At 43.3% G+C, this 22,397-nt stretch overlaps 1 protein-coding gene across 1 annotated transcript in view; it reads left to right on the forward strand.

The window, feature by feature from the left end:
* Positions 1-22,397, forward strand: part of CDK15 (cyclin dependent kinase 15) — a 111,380-nt gene that overhangs the window by 88,452 nt on the left and 531 nt on the right. Inside the window, exons 16-18 of the mRNA XM_007103986.3 lie at positions 2,679-2,727; positions 9,317-9,456; positions 19,603-19,744. Coding sequence (XP_007104048.1) covers positions 2,679-2,727; positions 9,317-9,456; positions 19,603-19,712 — 299 coding nt within the window. The 3' untranslated portion in view covers positions 19,713-19,744. The remainder of the gene's footprint in view (positions 1-2,678; positions 2,728-9,316; positions 9,457-19,602; positions 19,745-22,397) is intronic.

Below are 22,397 nucleotides of genomic sequence, written 5' to 3' on the forward strand. Positions count from 1 at the left end.
AAAAAAAAAAAAAAAAAAAAATCCAAGTCCAGGTCCCAACTACACAGAGTTTGCATTGCCCATCACTTTTCAAAGGAAGAGAAAGAAAGAAATAGGATTTATTTTGTTTAATGCTCTGAGGCCAGCACGTTACATTCGTTATCTCACTGCATCAGTAAATTCAACAAATCACTTAGTCCTTGTGAGGTGACTATGACCTCCAACTTGAGTTATGGAAACAGGCTGGCCATGGCGAAAGTATCTTGCTTAAGGTCACAGTGAACTTGAAGCAGTAGTTTCAAACCCTAGGTTCAGTGTTCAAACCCTAATTCAGCTAATTCCAAACCCATGTTCCACAAGAGCAACACTAAAGCCAGCAATTGTATTAAAATACTAAAGGCCAAAACCCCCAGCACATAAAAACAAAACATGGGAGAGCACTGAAATGGATCTCACTATATCAATTGGAAATTGGGATATGACTGAATGAGGAAATATTTTAATTTTGTTTAGCCAGGGAAAACTGACAGTAGGCAGCAGAAAGTGGTCTGGAAATAAACATTCTGAACAAATGCCAGGTATTCTTATCTTTACTGGTTATTTGAATTTAGGCACAATCACCTGAAGAGAGAGTAAATAACCGGTATAGGCAAGTGCTTCCCTTAGTGCCCGCCTGGGACTATAAAACCAGCAGAGGGCTTCCCTGGTGGCGCAGTGGTTAAGAATCCGCCTGCCAATGCAGGGGACCGGGTTCAAGCCCTAGTCCGGGAAGATCCCACATGCCACGGAGCAACTAAGCCCCTGCGCCACAACTACTGAGCCTGCGCTCTAGAGCCCACGAGCCACACTACTGAAGCCCGCACGCCTAGAGCCCATGCTCCCCAACAAGAGAAGCCACCACAATGAGAAGCGCTCCAGGCCCCACGCGCCACACTACTGAAGCCCGCACGCCTAGAGCCCATGCTCCCCAACAAGAGAAGCCACCACAATGAGAAGCCCTGGCTCGGCAATGAAGAGTAGCTCCCGCTAGCCGCGACTAGAGAAAGCCCACGCGCAGCAACAAAGACCCAACACAGCCAAAAATAAATAAATAAATAAATTTATTTTTTAAAAGACCCGCCAGCAGAGTAGTTCACATTTGATTGCATCTGACCTTGAAAACTCAGCTAAAATCATGTTCTTTGATCACAGCTTTCATTCTACAACTCTTAACACCATAATGTCCATCTTTAATTGAACATATTTTTGAAGTTACACAGTAAAATGTGTTTTATTTCAAAATAAATAAATTTAAGAAAATTAGCATAGAAGTGAGAAGGGTAAGCCCTAGTGACCATTATCACAATCAGGTGAGTGGTCTTCCAGGGCTTTTTCTATACACATGCAGACATGAATAGGTCAGTATTATCAAAACCATTTTTTGCCCAACTATGATTAAATTCTTTGTTGGATAAACAGTCTTGCTGTATTCCATTCCTATAGGAGCTGGAAGAAGAGAGCTTTTAAAACCAAGAGAATTACATTTCAGGCCCAAGGAAAATATAAAGCAAAAACATCCTTTTACATGAGAGTTGAAATACTCTTTTCTCAATTTGGAGTTGAAAATAGAAGATTTGATAAGCAGCATAAGCTTACATCCTAGCAGCCCCTTTTAGCACCCTTACATAGAGTAAGCATTTAATTAGTATTTCTTGAATGAATAAGAAATTGTCTCCTTTTATAGTGGTTTTATTTTGGGTTAAATAGTGTCAATATCAAAAGAAAAAAAAATAGAAACACGTGTATCCACATGTAATGTTGTAAAGAGTGCTCCAAAGAAAATTACAAATCTATTATCATCCATTTTGGATTATTCAAGCCAGGATTCACTTCCACCTTTACTGTAAGTGACATATAAAATTAGTCCCGTTACTTTTTAACCACTTCTGAGTTTTTAAGACTTTGCCCCCTCATTTGTCACATGAGTTTTCTTGGAGGGGGGCAGGGCAAGCACGTTTTGTTCTCTCAAATGAATTGTAAGCTCTGTAAGAGTCGGGAAGCTTCTCCTGATTACTTTTGTATTCTCCCAGCACTCGGCACATGTTCTGCACACAGCAGACATTAACTATTGTGACTGTATTATTTTAGTTTGCTAGGGATGCTGTAACAAAGTACCACAAAATGGGTGGCTTAAGCCACGGAAATTTATCGTCTCACACTTCTGGAGGCTAGATCTGCACTTGAGGTGTTGGCAGGATTGGTTCCTTCTGAGGGCTCTGAGGGAAGGATTTGTTCAGGCCTCTCTCCTTGGCTTGTAGATGCTGTCTTCTCCTTCTGTCTCTTCTTTGTCTTCCCCTATACATGTCCGTCTCTATGTCCAAAATTTCCTTTTTCATTCGGACCCTGGTCATATTAAATTAAGGTCCACCCTAATGACCTCATCTTAGCTAACTGTATCTGCAACGAGCCTGTGTCCAAATAAGGTCAGATTCTGAGGTACTTGGGCCTAGGACTTTGACATATGAATTCGGGAGAAGGACACAACTCAACCCAGAATAGTGACCTTCCATTTAAACTTAAACTCACTTAGTTTGCCTACCTGATAACTGAATTCCCTGTTACCCCAAGCCAGGAAGAGCTTTTAGAATTTTAATAATATTTTTGGCAACAGGATTTTAGGGTTGTTTTTGTCTTTTCACGTGTCTGTGTGTGCTTTCCAGAATGGTTCCCACTGCTTAAGCCTCAGAGCCTTCAGAATGTCTGCAACCGGTGAGTACTGCCTTGGAAAGCTTATCTTTCGGCGGGGTTGAAGGGACATTTCCCTGGGCCTCAACCTGATGAACACCCAGCCCCTGAGCACCTCGATCTGGGGGCCCTCAGCCCCAGGAAGACGCCTCTCGGACAGGCAGCCACCTATGAGTCTGTTAGTTTTCTCTGTGAACCGTTTTACTTCCCGTTGAGTTTGGTCATTAAAATTGTTTCGCGCCCCTCAGCCCTGCCCGAGGCCCTGAGAACGAGGGAGCGTTGGCCTGTAAGAAGACCTAGTGGGTTTATTATTCTCTGACACAGAGAAACCAAATGACGTCACTGAGCAGCTGTTGGGGGGCAACGTGATTCATGGAGGCCACGCTTTCCCAGGCCCTCTCTACGCAGCCTCGGCTTGGACCAGGGCAGACTTTTATTACCAGCTTTCAACAAGTCCCCGGTTTCTTTTGCAAAGTAAAACAGATAATAGAGACATTCCCGGAATAGTTAGCTAACTAAGCCGTGCCAGGCAACCTCAGAGCTAAGAAGAACTCAGTGTTTTCGGACAATGACCAATTACAATAACCAGTATTATTTGATCTGAGAGTAATTAGCCGAGGCTCTGTTCTTTTTGCTTCAGTGAGGAGACAAACAGGGCAGTGAGGAAAACATCAGAGACAGGGGGAAGGGGCTCAAATGTCAAAGAAAAACACCCTCCCGCAGGTGGGGAGAAGAGAAAGAGACCCTCAGTGAACGTTTGAACGTTGTTCTTCCCTGAAAATGTGGTAGGGTTTAACCCAACCGAAGTTTGTTTGATATTTTTTTCCCATACTTACTGTTCATGTGCTTTAAAAAGCCTCCACAGAGAGTGGATATCAGAGCACAAAGAGTGAAATAGGTCGGAACACAGAACTATGAACTAGCAAAGGATCTTTTTTTGGGAGGGACGATTCTCCCCAGGGCGTCCGCACGCTGCACTCTTATTTTCAAACGCACTGTATCACCTGAAACTCCCCGTTGTTTTGAAGACAGGTACCAGGGAACTGCTGTTTATCATTTCATGCAAGACGTGCAAACTTCCCCTTGCCCGCATAGTCAGGCTCCCTAACCCCTAACTAGAGGGATTTGGATTTTCATGCTGACCCGTGGCTTTCTTCCATTTCACCACTGGCTTCCAAAATAAACGGTAACTCCAAACCTGCAGACCGCCTTACTACCCTGAACTGCTGCTGTTGTCACTGTCGCACGGAAGGAGAAAGCGCCTGCAGCCACCCAGCCAGCCCTTCCTTCTAGGCTGAGCAGGACCTGGCTTTTCTGACCATAGGCAACACCTCGGCCCACCGCCTCGTTCCCAGCAATACCTCTGCCTTAGCTCAGACTCCTGGCTTCTCTTTGCTCAGATTCTCAAAGCAAGGAGTAATGTCTAGAGATGTGCTGTCTCATACCATAGCCACTAACTACATGTGACTATTTCAATTTACATTATTTAAAATTAAATTTGAAATTCAGTTACTCCAAGGATTTACTGTATAGCACAGGGAATTATATCCAATATCTTGTAATAACCTATCATGGAATATAATCTGCAAAAGAAAACCCCCCAAACTGAATCACTATGCTGTACACCTGAAACAAACACAATATTGTCAATCAACTATACTTCAATTAAAAAAAATTTAGTTGCTCAGTTGCAGTAGCCACATTTGAAGGGCTCAATAGCCACATGTGAGTAGTGGCTACCATATGGGACGGGGCAGAAATAGGATATTTCCATCAGCACGGAAAGTTCTATTAGACAGCACTGGCCTAAGTTATCACATGAGAAAACTCTTGGCTCTGAGAAGGGCTTTGTCATTGAAAGAGGACTAAGTTTAGGTGGGATGCATGCTGTGTGCCTAGTAGGGGGCTGCACGTGTTATTTCACTTCTGCCTCACAAATCTCATTCCCATTTCAAAGAGAAGGAAACTGAAGCTCAAAGAAGTTCAGTAACTTGGCCAAAGTCATCAAGCTAAGTAAGCGCTAGGGCTGGGCTTCATCTGGTACCCAGGGCTCTGTGGCTTTGTCAGTTGAGTCAAGTTGCAAGTGTGATGAGTAAAGAGCAGCTTGTCGTCACTGGCTTTTTTTTTTACAATATTTCTGCCAAGGAGCAGAGGAACTGTGAGTGGACTGGAAATGCACCTCGAGGCCTTGTCTGGGGTTTGATGGGATTGCGATTAACATGGGCCTAGTAAGTGCACACTCACTCGTTAGACTGATTAGGAAATTATAGGACAGCTTCTCTGATGCTGTTTCTTTCTAGTGTTGGAGATATTTCTTATTGGGGATATCTGCTTTACCACATCCTAAACTGACAGCACTAAAAAAGTACCCACTCTCCTGAAACAACAACAACAACAAAAAGGTCACCATCGAAAAAAAAACAATATTTGATATTTGAATAAAGTCTGCAGTTTAGTTAATAATATTGTGCCTATTAATTACTTAGTTTTGATAATTTTACTATGATTATCTAAAATGTTAACATTAGGGGAAGCCAGTGAAACATATAACTATTACTCCTGAAACTCTTCTGTAAACTTAAAATCACTTCAAAATAAAAACAAATTGAAAAATTGGAAAAAAGAAAGTGACAGCTCTATCCCTGCCCTTTTTCTCTTTCTATGGATCTAGGGGAAAACAACAAAGAACCCAGATGAACTCACCGTGACCAGCCTTGTGCTGCAAACAGATAAAGCCCTTCCCCCATCAACCTGCTGTCAGCAATGGCAGTAGGAGAGTTTTATACTCAGAGCCAGGCTGTGCAGAGAAATCAAGGCTGTTGCCTTAGGCCCTTGAGAGCCACCAGATTCCAGATATGTTGAGTGACTTTTTCTTATTGTTCCTGTTTCTATTCTGGACTTCTAAAATTAAATGTGGATGTCCTCACACCCAGCACATCCTTCAGGATTGATTTACAATTATAATCCTTTTTACCACTTTCATGAGCAGTGGGGCCTGTGGCAATTCAGGTTGGCTGGAATGAATTTGTTTTCTTTGCACACACAGACAGGAGCTCTCCCGGAATGCTGGTGGAAGTGGAAATTGGGACAACTAGCTGATAATCAAAAAATTTAACATGTTGTATAGTATCCTTCAACCTGGGAATTTCAATTTCCAGAATTTATACTAAGGAAATTATTGCACAAGTACACAATGATTTCTCTTTGAGGATATTTGTCGCAGCATGATTTTAATAGTAGCCCCTTACACCCCAACAAGAAAGGAAACAACTTCAATAAGCGTTTGGCTATGTGGACTATGGTATAGCTACATAGTGAAATGCTCTGCAGTCATTAAAACTATGTCCCAGAAGGCTATTCAAAGTCCTGGGAAGATGATCAAGACAGTCAAGTGCAAAAAGGAGGTTGAACAGCATGTAGAGTATGATCCCATTTTTTTGTAAAACAAAAAATATATCTGTATAAAAATAAAGGACTAAAGGATAAACACTAAAGCAATGGTGATTATCTTTGAGTGAAAAGGGTCATCTCAGAGTGATGAGATAGCTTCAGTTTTCTTTCTCTGCGTTTTCTAAGTGTTCTACAACAAACGTATTATTTTGGCAATGGAACACTTCTCACTTCTGGAAATGTTACTAGTAGGAGAGGTTCACCAGAGGAGTCTTTGTCTTTATTAACAGACTCTCATTAATTGGGTGGTAGGTTCTCTTAACTTTGCAAGGTACTCCTGGCATGTTCCATAGCTAATATCACAAGCCTAACAAATAATATCTATTAACATTTAGCCTATATGGAAATGTGCTAGTAGGCAAATTAATTTTGCGATGTTCGCTTTTCATGTCAACTTTCATTTCCAAAGCAGGGGTTGTAACCAGTGAAGAATTGTTCGGGTAGGAGTTAGAGGAAGTGGAAAATTGTAGAAATGTGTCAATAAAGGCAATGGATAGTAAACAAGACTATAGATGGCAGAAAGAAGCAGAATTATACAAACATGGAGGTAAATTAACATTTGTGCCCAAAGAAGCAACATCTGTATCCCTAGGGCTCTTTTCTCAGCTCCCAAATAAGAGATCATAGCAAGGTGGAGATTCTTAGGAAGCTTGTCCAGATCAGGTGATCCTACTATAAGCCTTTACTATGCTACTAGTAAAGGCTCGTAGTGAAGAGGGCACGTATTTGGTTTATACAGGGAAGACCAACGTGAAATTGTCTCACCCGAGAAAAGCCTTCATGCGTATACTCCGCCTCTGCCAGCTGAGGAGAAGAAGTAGGTGGTGGCCGTCACAGTTTGGAGGCCGTGAGATTGAAATAAGTCCCAACGCCACTAAAAGCCTTGACACAACCTCGTGGGAAGGGCGGGGGCCGGGGGGTGGGGTGGGGTCGGGGGAAGTTTGGTTAGTTCAAAAGGAAAGTCCTTAAGAAGAAGTCCCCATATTACTGACCGGTTCCCACTCTCCTTTCTTTCATTTGTCCACCGGAAGTGGCCTGCTCTGCTTCTATGTGTACCCACAAGCCCCGTAGGCTCCATCAGCCTTTCCTGGATTCGGCAGCCACCCCACCTAGATACAGTCTAAATAAAACCAGTATGTACGCCCGAGCTAACACGGGTTGGAACAAGTCCCCTAGTCTTCCTTGCCCAATCAGATCGCAGCTCTTAACCCCTTCTCCAGAGCAGTTCTGTAACAATTTAGTTGTTACGAGCAAGCTGGGTGGGCGTGTGCAGAGGAAACACATCTCTGACTGGGGTGCAGTGTGGAGGTGGATGCATCACTCCCCTCCCTGCCCCATAACCACCTGTCCACCCGCCCACCCCCGGAAGTTCAGAGAGGTTTCAGGCCCTAATTTCCGCACGCATCCCACTCCACCACCCTGTAGTGAAAACGGACTGGCTAAAATCTTTTTCAGGAGATTTTCCCTGAGTCTCCTTCCAGACTGGTCCTGGGTCCTGCTGATTTGAACCAGCTTCTGCACTCTGGACTCCTATTTCATTGGCCCTGAAAATCTGCGCCTGGGCAGGGCACCCTAGATGGAGAAAATACCCGCCAGCACTTTAGGCCACAAACTACTAAGCAGGCCTCCACCCCTGGTTCCCTTCTCTTCCAGCTGGCCTGGAAATTTGCAAGGACCGGGGATTTGCAGATTTCTTCTCTATCTTAAGTCTGTGAAGCATTTACTCTTGAGTTTGAGGGTAGAGTTAGTTATCTGTTTGCAGAAACAGTTTTATGTCATGGGAATCAGATACCTGAAAGGTTTTTATGCAAATCTTATGCAAAAATTAGGCAAATTCTAACTCTGGGCCAGGGCTTCCTGCATCACTGCATCATGGCACCTGGGGAGGGAAAGGGTATCTATTTGCCGCTTCAGGTTGGTATGTACATTCAACATTAAGGAAGCCTATCTGTTTTTGCTTAATTGGGGAGTTGCATGGCCAGGCAACTGAATTCTGAATGTCAGGCATCAGTTCGGCAGTTAACTGTCTCTCGGGATCAGCACAGTTTTCTGTCTTGTGCTTTCCACTTGTAAACCTGTCTGTGGGCTCTAGAGATGGGTGTACTTAAATGATTGGCACTAGATTAGCAAAGACTTTCAGCCACTGTAAGTAAATAGGAAGCATGGAAGACCCACAGGGCCTGCAGGGTCAGCCCCTTGCCACCCTCCCCGGCTTCATATCAGGGCCCCTCTCCTCTTTGTCCCAGGCCAGCAAACTGGCCTTTCTTCCTTTCTTTAAAATCACTCTTCTCCCTCCCACCCTGGGGGTCTGCAACGCCTGCCCTTCCCCTGCCCAACGTCTTCAGCTCTCAGCTCAAATGCTGCTTCCTCAGGAAAGTTCTCCCTGACCCCCTCCCAAGTCTGGACCTTTTTCTTCCCAGTTATGCTTATGCATCTGTAGGACCATTTGAGTAGTGTCTGACTCCTCTGCGAGATTAAGCTGCCAGAAGACAGCTTCCCTGTGTCTCCCAGATCCAACCGCCTACATAGTAGTTGCTCAGCTAATGGATTTGCTCAACTCCAAATTTATAATTCAACATAAGGTCAACTTGAGGATTTGTCCTTACTGTAATTTAGGTACTTAATTATCTTTCTTGCCTATGCTGTATCTCAGGGGAAACCAAAAGAGCTTCTTAGAGAAAAACCCTGGGAGCTGAGCTTCAGAAACATTGTAAATAAGGGGTTTTTCCACCCAAGTTTCACCCTCCAGAGTCTCCTCTTTCCTTCTTCCCCTCCCAGGATTCTGTGCTTGCCACGCTTGGAACATATTTCCATCTGGGCTTTTCTGCTTGCTAGAGGCCGCTGTGTCCCTCAAAGAAGAATCCTTAATTATATATTTCTGTTTCTATTATTACAATTCCAGGTCCTTTATGTACACCTGGTACCCAGAGCCACGGTGGAGGGGGCGGGGGTGGGGGCTGAATGGTGGCAGTGCTGAAAATTTCCCTTCATCTTAGTAACAGGAAAGGTAAGAGTTTCAACTTGCCATCAACTTTACTAGTCCCAGGAAAATTCTATTTGAAACTCTTCTAGCCATCTCCTTTTCTTTACTTTTCTTCTTTCCCCCTTGATTTTTCAGAAGTGAGGCCTCTGGAGAAACTCTTTTTCTCTCTTACTTTTCCAGGTTAGGCAGGGCTCCGGAAGCTGAAGACCTGGCCTCCCAAATGCTGAAAGGCTTTCCAAGAGACCGTGTCTCCGCCCAGGAAGCACTGGTTCACAATTATTTCAGGGCCCTGCCTGCTCAGCTGCACCAACTTCCTGAGGGTGAGCAAGGGAGTGTGTGTGTGTGTGTGTGTGTGTGTGTGTGGTGTGTACATGTACACATATGTCTCGGTGTCTAAGTATTTTCTCAGTGCACTGGAGAATTATAGAATTTGCAACCAGAAGTGAGCTTAGAGCTGGGAGAAGCAAGATGGGTTCAAATCTTGCCTGAGGTTTTTTTTGCGATTTTCTAAAACTCAAGAGTTGAGGGTTGAGGTGACACAGACCTCCTTGTAATGATCCAAACATTTCCCATGTACTCACTTACTCTTAGAAATTGGATGAGATGAAAGTTGCCTCTGAGTTTGCTTTCACTAGCATCTGCCAGGAGAAGCAAAACCAAAGTTTCTAACAACCCCCTTTTCTCTTTCCGTAGAGTAAGATGATAGGTGACACGGATATATCAGGAGAGGAGAGCTGGGCCTGTCTTGATTGGTAATCTGATGCTGCCCAAGGAAGTACGGGGTGGGGCATGGGGAGAGGGGAGCGTCCTCCCAGGCTGGACGCTCACGGGAAGCACAAGTTACCCTGAAATCAGCTTTGCTGCCTGGGCCTGAAGTCATCCTCCAAATCTGAAAACTGCTGAGAGATCATATGGCTAGAGTGCTCCTCATGTTTCTCAGAACGTGGCCAGGAAAGGCTGTGCAGAAGTTGTGGGCAGTGCAGTCATGGCCCTGGCTGTTTGCGGGGGCCTATCCTTAGGTGGGGTTTCTTTGAAAACATCCAGCATTCAGCTGAAAACAGTTTTTAGAAGTCCTAAGCCAGAGAGAAGAAAGTTAATAAGGAAGGTCTAGGGGCTCAGGCTGGGGGGAGGGTGCTGGGCTGGGGGGTGTGATGGGGCAAGGATGGGCATGGGTGGGGAGCTACTGTTCAGTAGGCTTAGGCTTTTAGGCATGTGGTCTGGCCAAAGTCTCCAGGGTTTGCAAACGCAGCTGCGCTGTAACTGGGACATTGTCCTGCATCAGCCCAAAGCTCTTAGTTTGGAATTTCTTGAGGTATTTTATTATTAAAGTGAGTCATTTAGGATCTCCAAAAATAACCATAATCATACAACTGGGGTTAATGTCTTACTTAACCCTGTAAGAAGAGTCGGTCATCAGTATTTATTAAGTTGCCATTAAGTGTCAAGAACATATTAAGTACTATAAAATTTGAGGGAAAAAAGAGGCTTGTCCTTGACCTCAAGGATCCTGTGAAGTGGGAGGAAAAGAGGGTGAGGAAGAGGAAACAGGACACCCTCATACACATATTAGCACAAATCATATCTAAACAGCTAAAGTCTGTGCATAATCAGCTGCAGATGTTCAGAGAATATGTGTGCGCTAAAGGCAATTCTTTGGAGGAACTAGAATAACTCAAGTAAGATGGATGAGACTGGAGGTGACTCTGGAGTAGAATTTGGAAGGAGGGGAGGGTCGTGGCTTGGCCTATGGGTGGAATAAAGGACATTCCACCAGACCTACAATTCTTACTCTCTTCCTGGTACCTCACCCCAAGCTTTATCCCCATCTGCTCCCCCACTCCCATCTCAATCCCCTCTTCCCAGTCTGAACCCCTAGATCCCCCCTTCTTAGCTTTCTCCTCTTGGGCTTGGGGCTTCCAGCTACCACTTCACGCAAGTATACACACTGGGGGTGTACACACACACACACACACACACACACACACACACATTCACGCTCCCTCTCTCCATTTAAAGAAACTTCTCCCATGGGCCCTCCTCCAGGATTTATTATTCTGTGTACTGAGAACCACTGGGGATCTTCAAAGTTTTCTGGGCACCAGCTTTTCCTTGATGAAGAGTAATTAGGAGAAAATCACTGTGCAAACTGATGGGTTGTTAGAAACCTGGGTTTTGATTCATCCTGGTCATCTGAAGCAAAGCCACCAACATTGGGACTCTGTTGTGTGTGTGTGTGTGTGTGCATGAAGGTGTCGGAGAGGGACCAATCTGTATTCCTTCTCTGTTCACCCAGCCACAGAGCCCAAATCTACTTTGACACTTTTAGAAAAATGAAAAGATGGAATCTTGCAGGAGCCTGCCTGTGCTGGCGGGGAGACAAGGAGTGCTCACAGCAGGAGGGAAGTTGACTTTTCTTTATACATATAGGGGTTTTTCCATGCAGAGTTTAAATTATGCCTGATAAAAGGAGTTTCGTGGATGTTTCAGTTCTTTCAAATTCTCCTGGCTTCCTCCCAATTAAATGAGGTTTGTCAAAGCCACAGGGCTCTGCTGCTGTTGCCTCGGCCGACAAGCACTTCCTGCAGCGACATCTCGAATCCCCGAGGGAGAAGATGAAAGGGCCAGCGCCAACAGACAGGGGAAGGGGGGCAGATCGGGGTGTGTGTGTGTGTGTGTGTGTGTGTGTGTGTGTGTGTGTGTGTGTGCGTGCGGGGGGGGGGTGCGGAAATAGGTTTAGAGACAGATCGACAGATAGGACGTGGACAAGAAGACAGGGAAAGCAAAGGTGCGGGGGGGGGGTGCAGAAATAGGTTTAGAGACAGATCGACAGATAGGACGTGGACAAGAAGACAGGGAAAGCAAAGGTGCCAGGAAAATTTGAAAGAAAAATGGAGTAAGAGAAAGCAACCACTGGGGCCAGTTTGTGCACCTTGAGAACAGTGGCCCTCACCAAGGGCATGTCTTCTAAGAGTGCACTCCCTTGGCCCGGCAGTGCCAGCGTACTTTTTCATTGTCCATGGCAATGAGCCTTTATTAAGAGCCTCCTTTGCAGACAGGAAGAACCGGCCGGTTATCACAGTTCCCAACCCTCAGGGACACAGAGTCTCCATCCAAGGGGTGGGCTGCCCCAGGCATAAGAACTGTGCAAAAATAAGACATGCTCTTGTGAGTGGTGTGTAAAGAGAGTTTCCCATAATTATGCAAGAAATTTTGCTCTCTGTTGGCAGTATGGAATCACTTACGGGGTTATATTTGTATTATTTTATTATTCTGGTTTTATTCCGGTTGCAGGATAACAAAGTTGTCACTTTAAAATATATTCTGTTTCCCCTTTGATCTGGGAGATGCCAGCTCTTATTGTCTGCCCTCTGACGGAGACAGTTTAAGCATGAAACCTGAGGCTGGGAACCGTGTGAAGAGTGGAAAGACAGCCTAAATCCCAGCAGAAGCAGGGCACAGAAATACCCCACAAAATGCAAGGGTTGCTCTCATCCATCCATGTCTGTTTTCACGAAGCCGAGAGGTCCCAAACAACACTGTCCCTAGTTTGCGGCAGTAAGCTTATGGCCAGAGGAAATCAGGGGGGTCACTTGCCACGAAAATCCAGAAATTCTGGGCTTAGTTCCCTTTCGGAGCACATTCTTAAGTGGAGAAGCATGAATACTAGAGTGGCAAGCATGTGGGAATTTCTGCCAAGCGCTGACATTTTCCCTTATTGACTCTTGAACACCTGAAGAAACATTAGTTGAAGGAGAAATAATTGGTAGTCTCTCTCAAAACACACCCAACAGCAAGCTAATTGCTTTTGCAGATGGCCTGGGAGACACTCTACCCACTGAAGTCATCGGCTTACGCCACACTTGTGGTCCTCACGGCTGAGCCAGCAGTGCAGGACATCAGCTGGGGCAGCTAGGACCTAAAATTAGGCCCTTGGCAACTCTCTAATCTTAGCTGCAGGTTCAGCTTCTTCCTTTAATTCCCTTTGCCCTCAGCATGAACTTGGGCTCTGGGAAAGGAACGCTGCTTAATGACTTGAGAGTGAGGGGAGTAGAAAATCATTAAGCTGCCCCTTCTAGAAACTGGCTCCACTCCGTTCTTGCAAGGAGCCTTCCAAATGTTACCCTTGGAAAGTTAAGACTGACTTTGGAACCTAGCCATTTTGAACCACAGACACTGATCCACAAAAGTATTTTTTATCTCGGGCAGTAAATGCCACGTGATTTAAGAGTCTGGTCCTTAAGCCATGGTCCTTGATCGTCAGGACATCAAAGGCTGTCTCTCTCTGTGGGTTGGTCCCATTTTGCTTTCTAACTCCCAGACGTGAGTCTCTCCCATTCCTTCCTGGTCTAAATCCCCCTTCTCCTTTAAAACAGGTTTCAGCATCTTAACACAAAAAACAAAACAAAACAAAAAACACCCTACAACTTAAAAGCTTACAATTAATTTTGTAATTTTGTAAAAATAATTTACCAGAGTCCTTCTTGTCATCATATACTTCGGTACCTATAGGGGTGGAAGAAGGCATGGCACTTACCTCTACCCTTCATCACATCACCCTAGTATCTATACTCTGGTAGTTCTTCAGCAGGCCTTATTCATATCGCTCCATTAAAATCTGAGTAATTTTTTGTTTTGCTCCAATAAAAAGAAGTTCAGGCCTTCTTTTAATAATATCTCTTTAATATATTTGAAGATCCCTTGATATCACTCTCTAAAGCTCACTTCTCTAGGCTAACTTCCTTTGACCTCCACCAAATGTACCCAATATAGATTGTTTATTTTACCTTTTAACTATTTTGCTTCATTATTCTATTCTGAACCTATTCCAATTATTTTGCTTATCTCTGAGGCTGTGGACCCACCCTAGACTCAGGTTTCTGACATACTAGGAGAGTTATTTTCCAGTTCATTCATGGAAGATTTACTGAGGGTCTATTAGATATGAGATTGAGGGATACAAAAATGAATTAGTTATGGACTCTGTCCTCAAAGAGCTTACAGTCCTTAAGGAAATGAAACAAGTATATAAACGGCCGTAGACCAAGTGTGAAGTGCTCTGACAGTTCAAAGGAGGTGAGATTAAACTCCAGCTGTAGGGGTCCAGGATGGCTTTTTGAGTGGGTCTTGAAAGATGATGGGGTCTGGATGGTTGGGGAGGAAGGATATCCAGGGAGAGGAATGTCATCCTCCTCTGAATGCCATCTAATATTATCTGAAGGTATCTTCTCTTTAATAGTAGTACAATCCTGACTCATATTCCATCCTAGGTTTTACTCCTCATCATTGTATGCCTTCTTGCAACAATTTAAACATTCTTTAACATGTACCAGCAAAGCTTAGTTTAGCTCTTTGTGTGCTAATGATTTCAAATCTACTCTGTTTATTGCTTTTATTGTCTAGTCTATTCAAAGTTTAACCAGAATATTTTGTCATTCCACAGGCCAGGTTTCGGAGGTTGGGTTCCGTAGGGAAGAGGGAAGGGAGATTCTGAGCCAGGTCTCTCAATCCTATTCTGCTTCTAGGAGTTTATAACCTAACTCAGACCACTCTGTCTACCTTTTAAATCCTCCATTAATCAGTACTTAAGAAGCAAGTTAGGAAGTGTCCTCCATAACACACTTCTTCACCTTCTATGCTCAGTGTTGTCCTCAACCCACTCTAATACATTAGAATACAAGATGTTGGGTTGAGGGCTTCCCTGGTGGCGCAGTGGTTGAGAGTCTGCCTGCCGATGCAGGGGACACGGGTTCGTGCCCTGGTCTGGGAAGCTCCCACCTGCCGCGGAGCGGCTGGGCCCGTGAGCCGTGGCCAATGGGCCTGCGCGTCCGGAGCCTGTGCTCCGCAACGGGAGAGGCCACAACAGTGAGGGGCCCGTGTACCGCAAAAAAAAAAAAAAAAAAAAAAGATGTTGGGTTGAGACATGGCTTAAGATGTTGCGTAGAGTTACATTGGTAGGAAAAGTCTGGGTAAACCATGTCCCTCAGCTCTACCAAGCCCTTAAGTTGGTTAAATCTGTTAGCATCATGGACTGAAAGAATCTCCAAATAAAGATAAATGCTTCAAGAAAGAGTTAGAGACCCTTTGACAAGAAAAGGATCTTGGGACTCATTATTCCATGTCTTCGTTATATAGATGAGTCCCTAACACCCAGAGAAGAATAGTGGCTGCCATTTATTGGGCGTCTGTGTGTTTTACATAAATTCTCATTCAATCTAGATACTAACTGTCAAATCTGGAGTTATTATCCTCATATTACATATTAGAAAACTGGGGCTGAGAGAGGCTAATTGCTCAAAGTCATACAGCTAGTAAGTGGGAGAGGCAAAATTTGACTGTAAGTCAGACTCACAAGCCACTGTCTTCCACTTCTCATCACTGCTTGCTAAAGATCACAAGGAAATTTAGTACTGTAACACAACCAGGATTAGAACCAAGATGTTGACTCCCAGCCCTGCGACCTTTCCACTCTCTCGTCATGCTCTGTGTTTATTTTAAAGCCTTCCCAGGAAATATGTCACATGTTCCCAGGTAACATGTTCAATAGCTCACAATTAAGAGGGCTCAATTTTATGTTTAATAAAGATTCAAGCCCCGGACCTCTTCCTTAATCCTTAATGCCATCTGGTCTTAGTTTGTTCTTTCTTTTTCTTTTTTTTTGTTTGTAACACAGTCACCCTTGGGTTTTAAGATTTCTTAATCAGTGCTGGTTATTATTTTTTCCTTACTATTACTTAATCAATTTTGTAAGAAAAATATCAGGATCCAATGGAAAATTGGGTAAAGGCACAAAATAGCAATTTACGCAAAGGAAATGAAAAAAACATACCAACACATGGGATAAATAGGCAGTCTAACTAGTGATTAAATAAATACAAATAACTGTTAAAGTAGATATTTTTTTCCCTCAACTTAATGACTCCTAACTCCCAGTGCTGGGAAGATTGTGGTAAAATGATTCTCTGCAGATGGTGGTGTAAGTTGGGGCAACTTTTGCAAAGCATTTTGCCATACCTAAAAGGAGCCATAAAAATGCTAACAACATTCAACCCTATACTTTGGTTCCTGGAAATTATCCAAAGGAACAATTGAACAGAAAAGAAAAAAACAAACAAACAAACCCTAAATGCATAAAAATGTTCATTGTAGTGTTGTCTATAATTCTTTTAAATTCTAAAAAATAAAAGAAACTCTAAATATTCAACACAAGAGAACTGATTGGATAAACATTGTTATATTGACTCAGCATACAGTACTATGTAACCATATAAAATGATAATTCACAGGAGTGTGGGGTAGTATGGAAATGTTTACCTTATGACACAAGCTAAAAGAAAGGATATAAAATTGCATATTATAATGCACCTGTGAAAATGTATTATGCATATCAACAAAACTGGAAAGTAGAGTACAAAAATAAAAATGCTCTTCTAGTTGAGGGGAATTGTGGGTAATTTGTTTCCTTTTTTCAAAGTTTTCTTTCATGTTGATGTTATATTGCCTTTATTGTTTAAAGGAATAAAGTAAGACAAATGGTACAGGGAGTTCAAGCTCTGGATTGAGAGTTAAAAAACTTGAGTTTTCTTCTTTTTTCCCCCCTGCATCCCATGCATTATTGGCCCTCATAAACCTCAATTTCTCAATCTGCACAATGGGTTAACACTAGTTTCCTGCACCCCAGATTGACAGAATGTTTATTTTATAAAGCTTTTAACTCACTGATTTCAAGGGTTCACATAAATGCCGTCCTGGGAGAATGGGAGGAGGGAGGGAGAGGAAAAGATAAATAGGCACTAATTAATTTTAAACGGAAAGATCATCTGCTTTAATCGGAAATGCATGTGTGCTGTGCCCCTAGTCAGAGTTTTAAGTGCACTCCATGTTAGTTAGCAACTTAAATTTAAAGTACTGTGTGATCCTTTGGGCTTTGAAGATATGAAGCCCATATACATACACATGAGCTAAAATTACCGCTCAGTCACGGAGGCTGTGTGCACTATGAATAATTAAATGCACTAAAGCAGCTCCAGCTGATGGATTGATGATGTGCAAGAGTAGCGCGAAAACCACGTGACAAGGAAAATTACAAGACATTTTGAAATGATGGTTTAATTTCCAAGCTTTCTTTTCAACGTGTGCTTTCTCTTTCAGCCATTACAGGCAAATAGAAGAGATCTGATTATCTTGTTTCCTGTGAAAGGTTATTTAGCTCCTCAATCCCATTAAGTCACTTTCTGCACTCCAGTGCACTGAGACTTCACCAGGTTATCAGCCCACGAAGAGTAAATGGAGACACCAGGATCAGATTTCTAAAGGAAGGAAAGTTAAAGCAAAGTTTGAAAGCGGTGACAGCCAACAGCCAGGAGCTTAGGAACTCAATTAGACTGAAAGACAACTATCTCATTATCTCATTCCGAAATGATCTAAATACATAAGAATCTCAAAGTTTTAAATAAACTTGTCCTACTGACTGTCTAGATGACTGAATTTCCCTTCTCAAAAAGTTTTTAAACACCCACTTTTGTATTTATTTATTCTAAGCACAAAGCAGCTGCAATAATTATGCTGTCAGATTCAGAAAGCTAATGAGGAGTCAGCAAATGGAGGGTTTTGCATTTGTGAGATTGCTGCAGGAGAACCACTGGGCTGCTTTTTTCCTTCTTTCTTTTTTTTTTTTTTTTTTTTCCTCTTGTTTTCTTTTTCTGTGAGTTGGGAAGGAGAGTCGGGCAGTCCATGGCCAAATTGAAATCCCTTTGATTAACTGGTTGCTTTCCCAGCACTGTTCTGCCACATGTTTCTCCCTCTCTCTCTCTCTCTCTCTCTCTCTCCCTCCCTCCCTCTCTCTCTCTCCCTCCCTCTCTCCCTCTCTCCCTCTCTCTCTCTCACACACACATCCTCCTCCCAGCCCCCCCACCCCCGTCTCTCTTTTTCTTCCTCTCTCTCTCCCTCTTCTTTGTCTCTTTCCCTCCCTCCCTCTCTCACTCTTTTTTGCTCTCTCCCTCTCTCTTTCCACCTCCCCACCCCACCTCCCTCATTGCTATTGAGGAGCTATTGCTTTTGAGGGACATCTTCATGCCACTGTCCCCAAGGTAAGAGGACACTTCTCCCTGAAAGACGTTCCCAAAATGGTTTGGACTTGAGTCGATTTGAGAGTAATCTGTAAAGTTTAATATGCACTGTTTATTTGAACTGTTTGACTGTTTACACTATGACCCGAGCTAAAAAAAAGTAGACTGCAAAATTGTGCGTTATAATGTACCTGGGAAAATACATTATGCATATCAATAAGACTTGAGGTCTCCTCTTTCCAGTCTAGCAAATATGTAACTCCAAACCGAAGGAGTCAGGGCCACAGCTTACCCAAGGTAGCCAAGACAGAGTCAGCAGTGCAGGTTTATTTCTTCCCTTTGGGTGTGAATAGCTTCCAGCAAACAATATTATTACGGCATTTTATGCTTTCGGTGCACCAAAGCTGGAGCTTCTCTTTTTTGTGTAACTGTGTGGTATTTAGAGCAACCCAGTTTGTGCAGCTTGTGAGCCTTGGAAAAGCAGTGCCCAAGTGGAAGGATGTCCTGAGCAGGTTTTGTGGATGTGCTTTGGTGAAGGTGTGGCTGTTGCCCCGGATGTTTTTCTCAGATGGTATCTGTGCTAATGCTTGTAACAATGGCTACTGGTTATTAAAGATGTATGGTGTATCAGAGCAACCCAAGATGTTTGGCACATATTATCTTCTCTAAGCTGAGAGCAATCTGCCCGCAAGTTTTCTTATCCCCATTTTGCAGATGAGCCCCTTAAAATGTTAACATTTAGAGGACATGACCCATAAGTTTAGCATAGTAAAGCACCCAGGGACAACACACATTTAACAAACACAGGCATTTATAAAAATGCAAACTGTCATCATTCTGAGCTAACCAAATACATGAGTCTGAGGGCATAGGTAATATACATATATTTCAAACACATTTTTTAATCTACAAAAGTTGCACCTTAGAGTCTATTTAAATGGATTGCCAAATGTATCTAATGTAACAGAAATTTTAAACTTTCCAAAACATGATCTAGCCCAGCACCATGCTCACTGCCTGTCATCGCTGGGACTCGTGTGCAGACTCCTTGGCTTGATTTTGGCCCTTGTTGTTCGTGTGTGTGTGGTTCCCACTTCTGCTCCTATTTTGACCACCTTCAGCACCAACATGCCTTTACCCAAGTGCTCATTTGGTAAATATGCATTGAAGTGAAGTGAAGTGAAGTGAAGTGAAGTGAAGTGAAGTGAAGTGAATAGGAGGCACTTGACAGCTATTCAGTAAAGTGAGTTATCCATGAGTCAGTATAAATTATTGGTGTATGAGTCTGGCTCACATTTTGATGTCTCTTCGGGTGACAAATATTACAACAGACATAAAAAACACACCATGAAAGATCCCAGGAAATAATATGTTGGTGCTTTTCTCTTTTCTTCCCTACAGTGGAGTCTTTATTTACAGTCTCAGGAGTGAGGCTAAAGCCAGAAATGTGTGACCTTTTGGCCTCCTACCAGAAAGGTCACCACCTAGCCGGGTTTAGCAAATGCTGGTGAAAAGAAAGGGCGAGATCGCCAAGATTTTCCAGGTAAGTGGTTCCAACTGTGTGGCTCCTTATGGATGGAATTGAAAATCACCCACTGTCCAGTGAAGACCTGGTTCCTGGGTTCAGAGCACCTCTGTCCTGTGCCGGGCTCTTCATTCCCACTCTGGGCACAGAGGCCTAGGCCTCACAGGCTGTGAAAGGAGGATGGCAGTGCATCAGCTCCCACTACCAGGGCACTCATAAGACTCCTGAGACAACCCTTACACGTCACTGTAAGGCCTTGAGCTGACGTATTGGAATACAGGACTCCACTGACATGTTAAATTCCCTGAATTTATGTAGTTCTCGCTGTCAGCTGATAGGACAAAATCAGAGGTCAGGGTGACCAACTGTCCCCATTTGCTCAAGACCAAGGGGTGTCCCGGGATGTGGGATGTTGGGTGCCAAAATTGACACAGTCCCGGGTAAACCAGGATGGTTGGTCACCATAGTGCTGCAAATTACCACCTAGCCTGCCCCCAGGTGCCAGAGCAGACCTGGTTCAGAGTCCAGCCCCACCCAGGAGGTGGTTTCGGAGGCCTACGAGTGTCCAGTCATCACTGCTACAGGCTTCTTAGGCTACACCTTTTCGCACCATTGCTTACAGGGAGTCCTCTCCAGGGTGAGCTCTGGGAACCATGAGGGCCTGATAGGGAGGGAGGACCCATCCACAAATGTCACAGACTCAGCTGCTCTCAGGAGTCTCCTCCATCAGCCCAGGGCAACCCAGCCTTCCAAGGTAATCTTGAAGAGGAAGGGGCGCTGTAGAGGATTTCCCCAAAGCTACCATATCCTAAAGAGTTCTGCTGGTAGGCACAGGAAGCCAGGTGGGACAACTCCAAAAGCCACCATAGTATAGGCATCCCTAGATCTTACAAGAGCACTCATCCTGGGCCTTCCATGGTGGGTAGAGGGGACAGCAATCTAGATAGAGGAATCAAGGTGAGACCCATGCACACAGCCAGCCAGCCAGCCCTGTAAGTGACCCCTGGCTATATCCCAGACCACAGTCATTAACCTATGATTTGGCCATGCATCTGGCAAGCACAGCTTGCTGTGCTTCCTAGCAGAACTTTTGGGGCCTAGATGGTAATAACTGGCATACTCCCTGCACCACCCCTGCCCCAACGTCATTCACATGGCGGGATTCAGCTCTTTGCCAGTTTCACTGTTAAAGGCATATACACATCAAGAATGTCTGCCTTTTGGATCTTCTAAGATCATTGTATTTAGAAATTTGGAAAGATCAGGGAAGTTTAGAATTATAGCTCTTCATCAGAGCATTTTATGAAATACTGAAGTTTATATTTTGATGATATAAAATTGGAATTACAATAAGCAATACAATAATAACATGGTATTTCCCAAGTAAAATATTTTCTAGAGCAGAAATTTTACTATGTAATTATGCCATTTTAAACCCACCAGTTATGAGAATAAGGTATACTTTAGGATTTGCCCTTCATAAAATTATCAAAGACATTGATGGAAGTGGTCTCAGATGGTGGTGCCCCATAAGAAATAACAATTATTTCTATTGTTATTTTGTTTTTACTAAGCCGCCAGAAGGTAGGGAGCTTACCCTGCCTCTCTGAACTACAGTCAGTTTCCGCAAAGAATCATTCATTACCTGTAGATGTAAATTGGTCACAATAGAAAATCAATTAAAAGCAGCATGACAAACCTGGCGTCTGTGCCAGCCATTGAGGAAGGGAGGGGGCAGGCAGAATGTGCACTGGAGTAATCTCCCGATGTCCCTGGGCCCTTGGTACTAATGTAAGGAGATAAAACCCACAGGAGATGAACCACAACAGGGAGAAGCTGGCGCAATTAAACTGTTTAATAAACGGCTTGGGATCAGCAAAATCTGGGAGTGCTGGAGTTAGGGACGAAAAGTGGTAATCACATGGACACTTGGGGCCTGTAAATCTTTTCCACTAAATTGAATTTATGTTAAAATATTCACTTTTCATGAGATTCAAAATGTAAATTGGGATATTAGGACTTATAACTAGCAGCAATGCCTGAAAATTAAGACTCTTAAAAGATCCTCAAAATGTCAGTTTCAGGTATGGAAAAACTGTATGCTAATGTCTACAATAGAGAAATGGAACTAAAATTTACTGGGTATATACCATGTGCCAGGCACTTTACACATGTTATTTCAAAGCTTGGTGTGTTTTGAATAGTTAGGATGTGGTGAGGTATAACGATAGTTTGAACATTTGGAGATAGATTTTGATTACCAGGGGTAAGATGCTGCCTCTGTTAAAATTTATTATCACCTTTTCTATCTATCTGTCCATCTATATTTATATATAATTCCATCAATAACTTTGCAATAATATTTAACAGGTTTCCTTACTCAATCTGTTATTCATGATTCTGATTTTTTTATTCTTCATTCACTTCCAGGGCTACTGTATTGCTATTTCTGTTTTAATTTGTTTCCACTTACTAAGAAGCTTCAAACCTAACTCCACACTGGACCAAGGGTTTTATACCATCACCTGTGATGTGGAATATTTTAAATATGATGTCCAAGGCAACAGTGCATAATACTTGAGGAAAAAGCAATGAAAGGTTATTGCTGCTGTCATTTGCCTAGAATTTAACAGTGATTGGCTCAAAAATTAGACATAGATTGAAATCATCT

The sequence above is a fragment of the Physeter macrocephalus genome, chromosome 2 (genome assembly GCF_002837175.3).
Source record: "Physeter macrocephalus isolate SW-GA chromosome 2, ASM283717v5, whole genome shotgun sequence".
Classification (NCBI taxonomy): Eukaryota; Metazoa; Chordata; class Mammalia; order Artiodactyla; family Physeteridae; genus Physeter; species Physeter macrocephalus.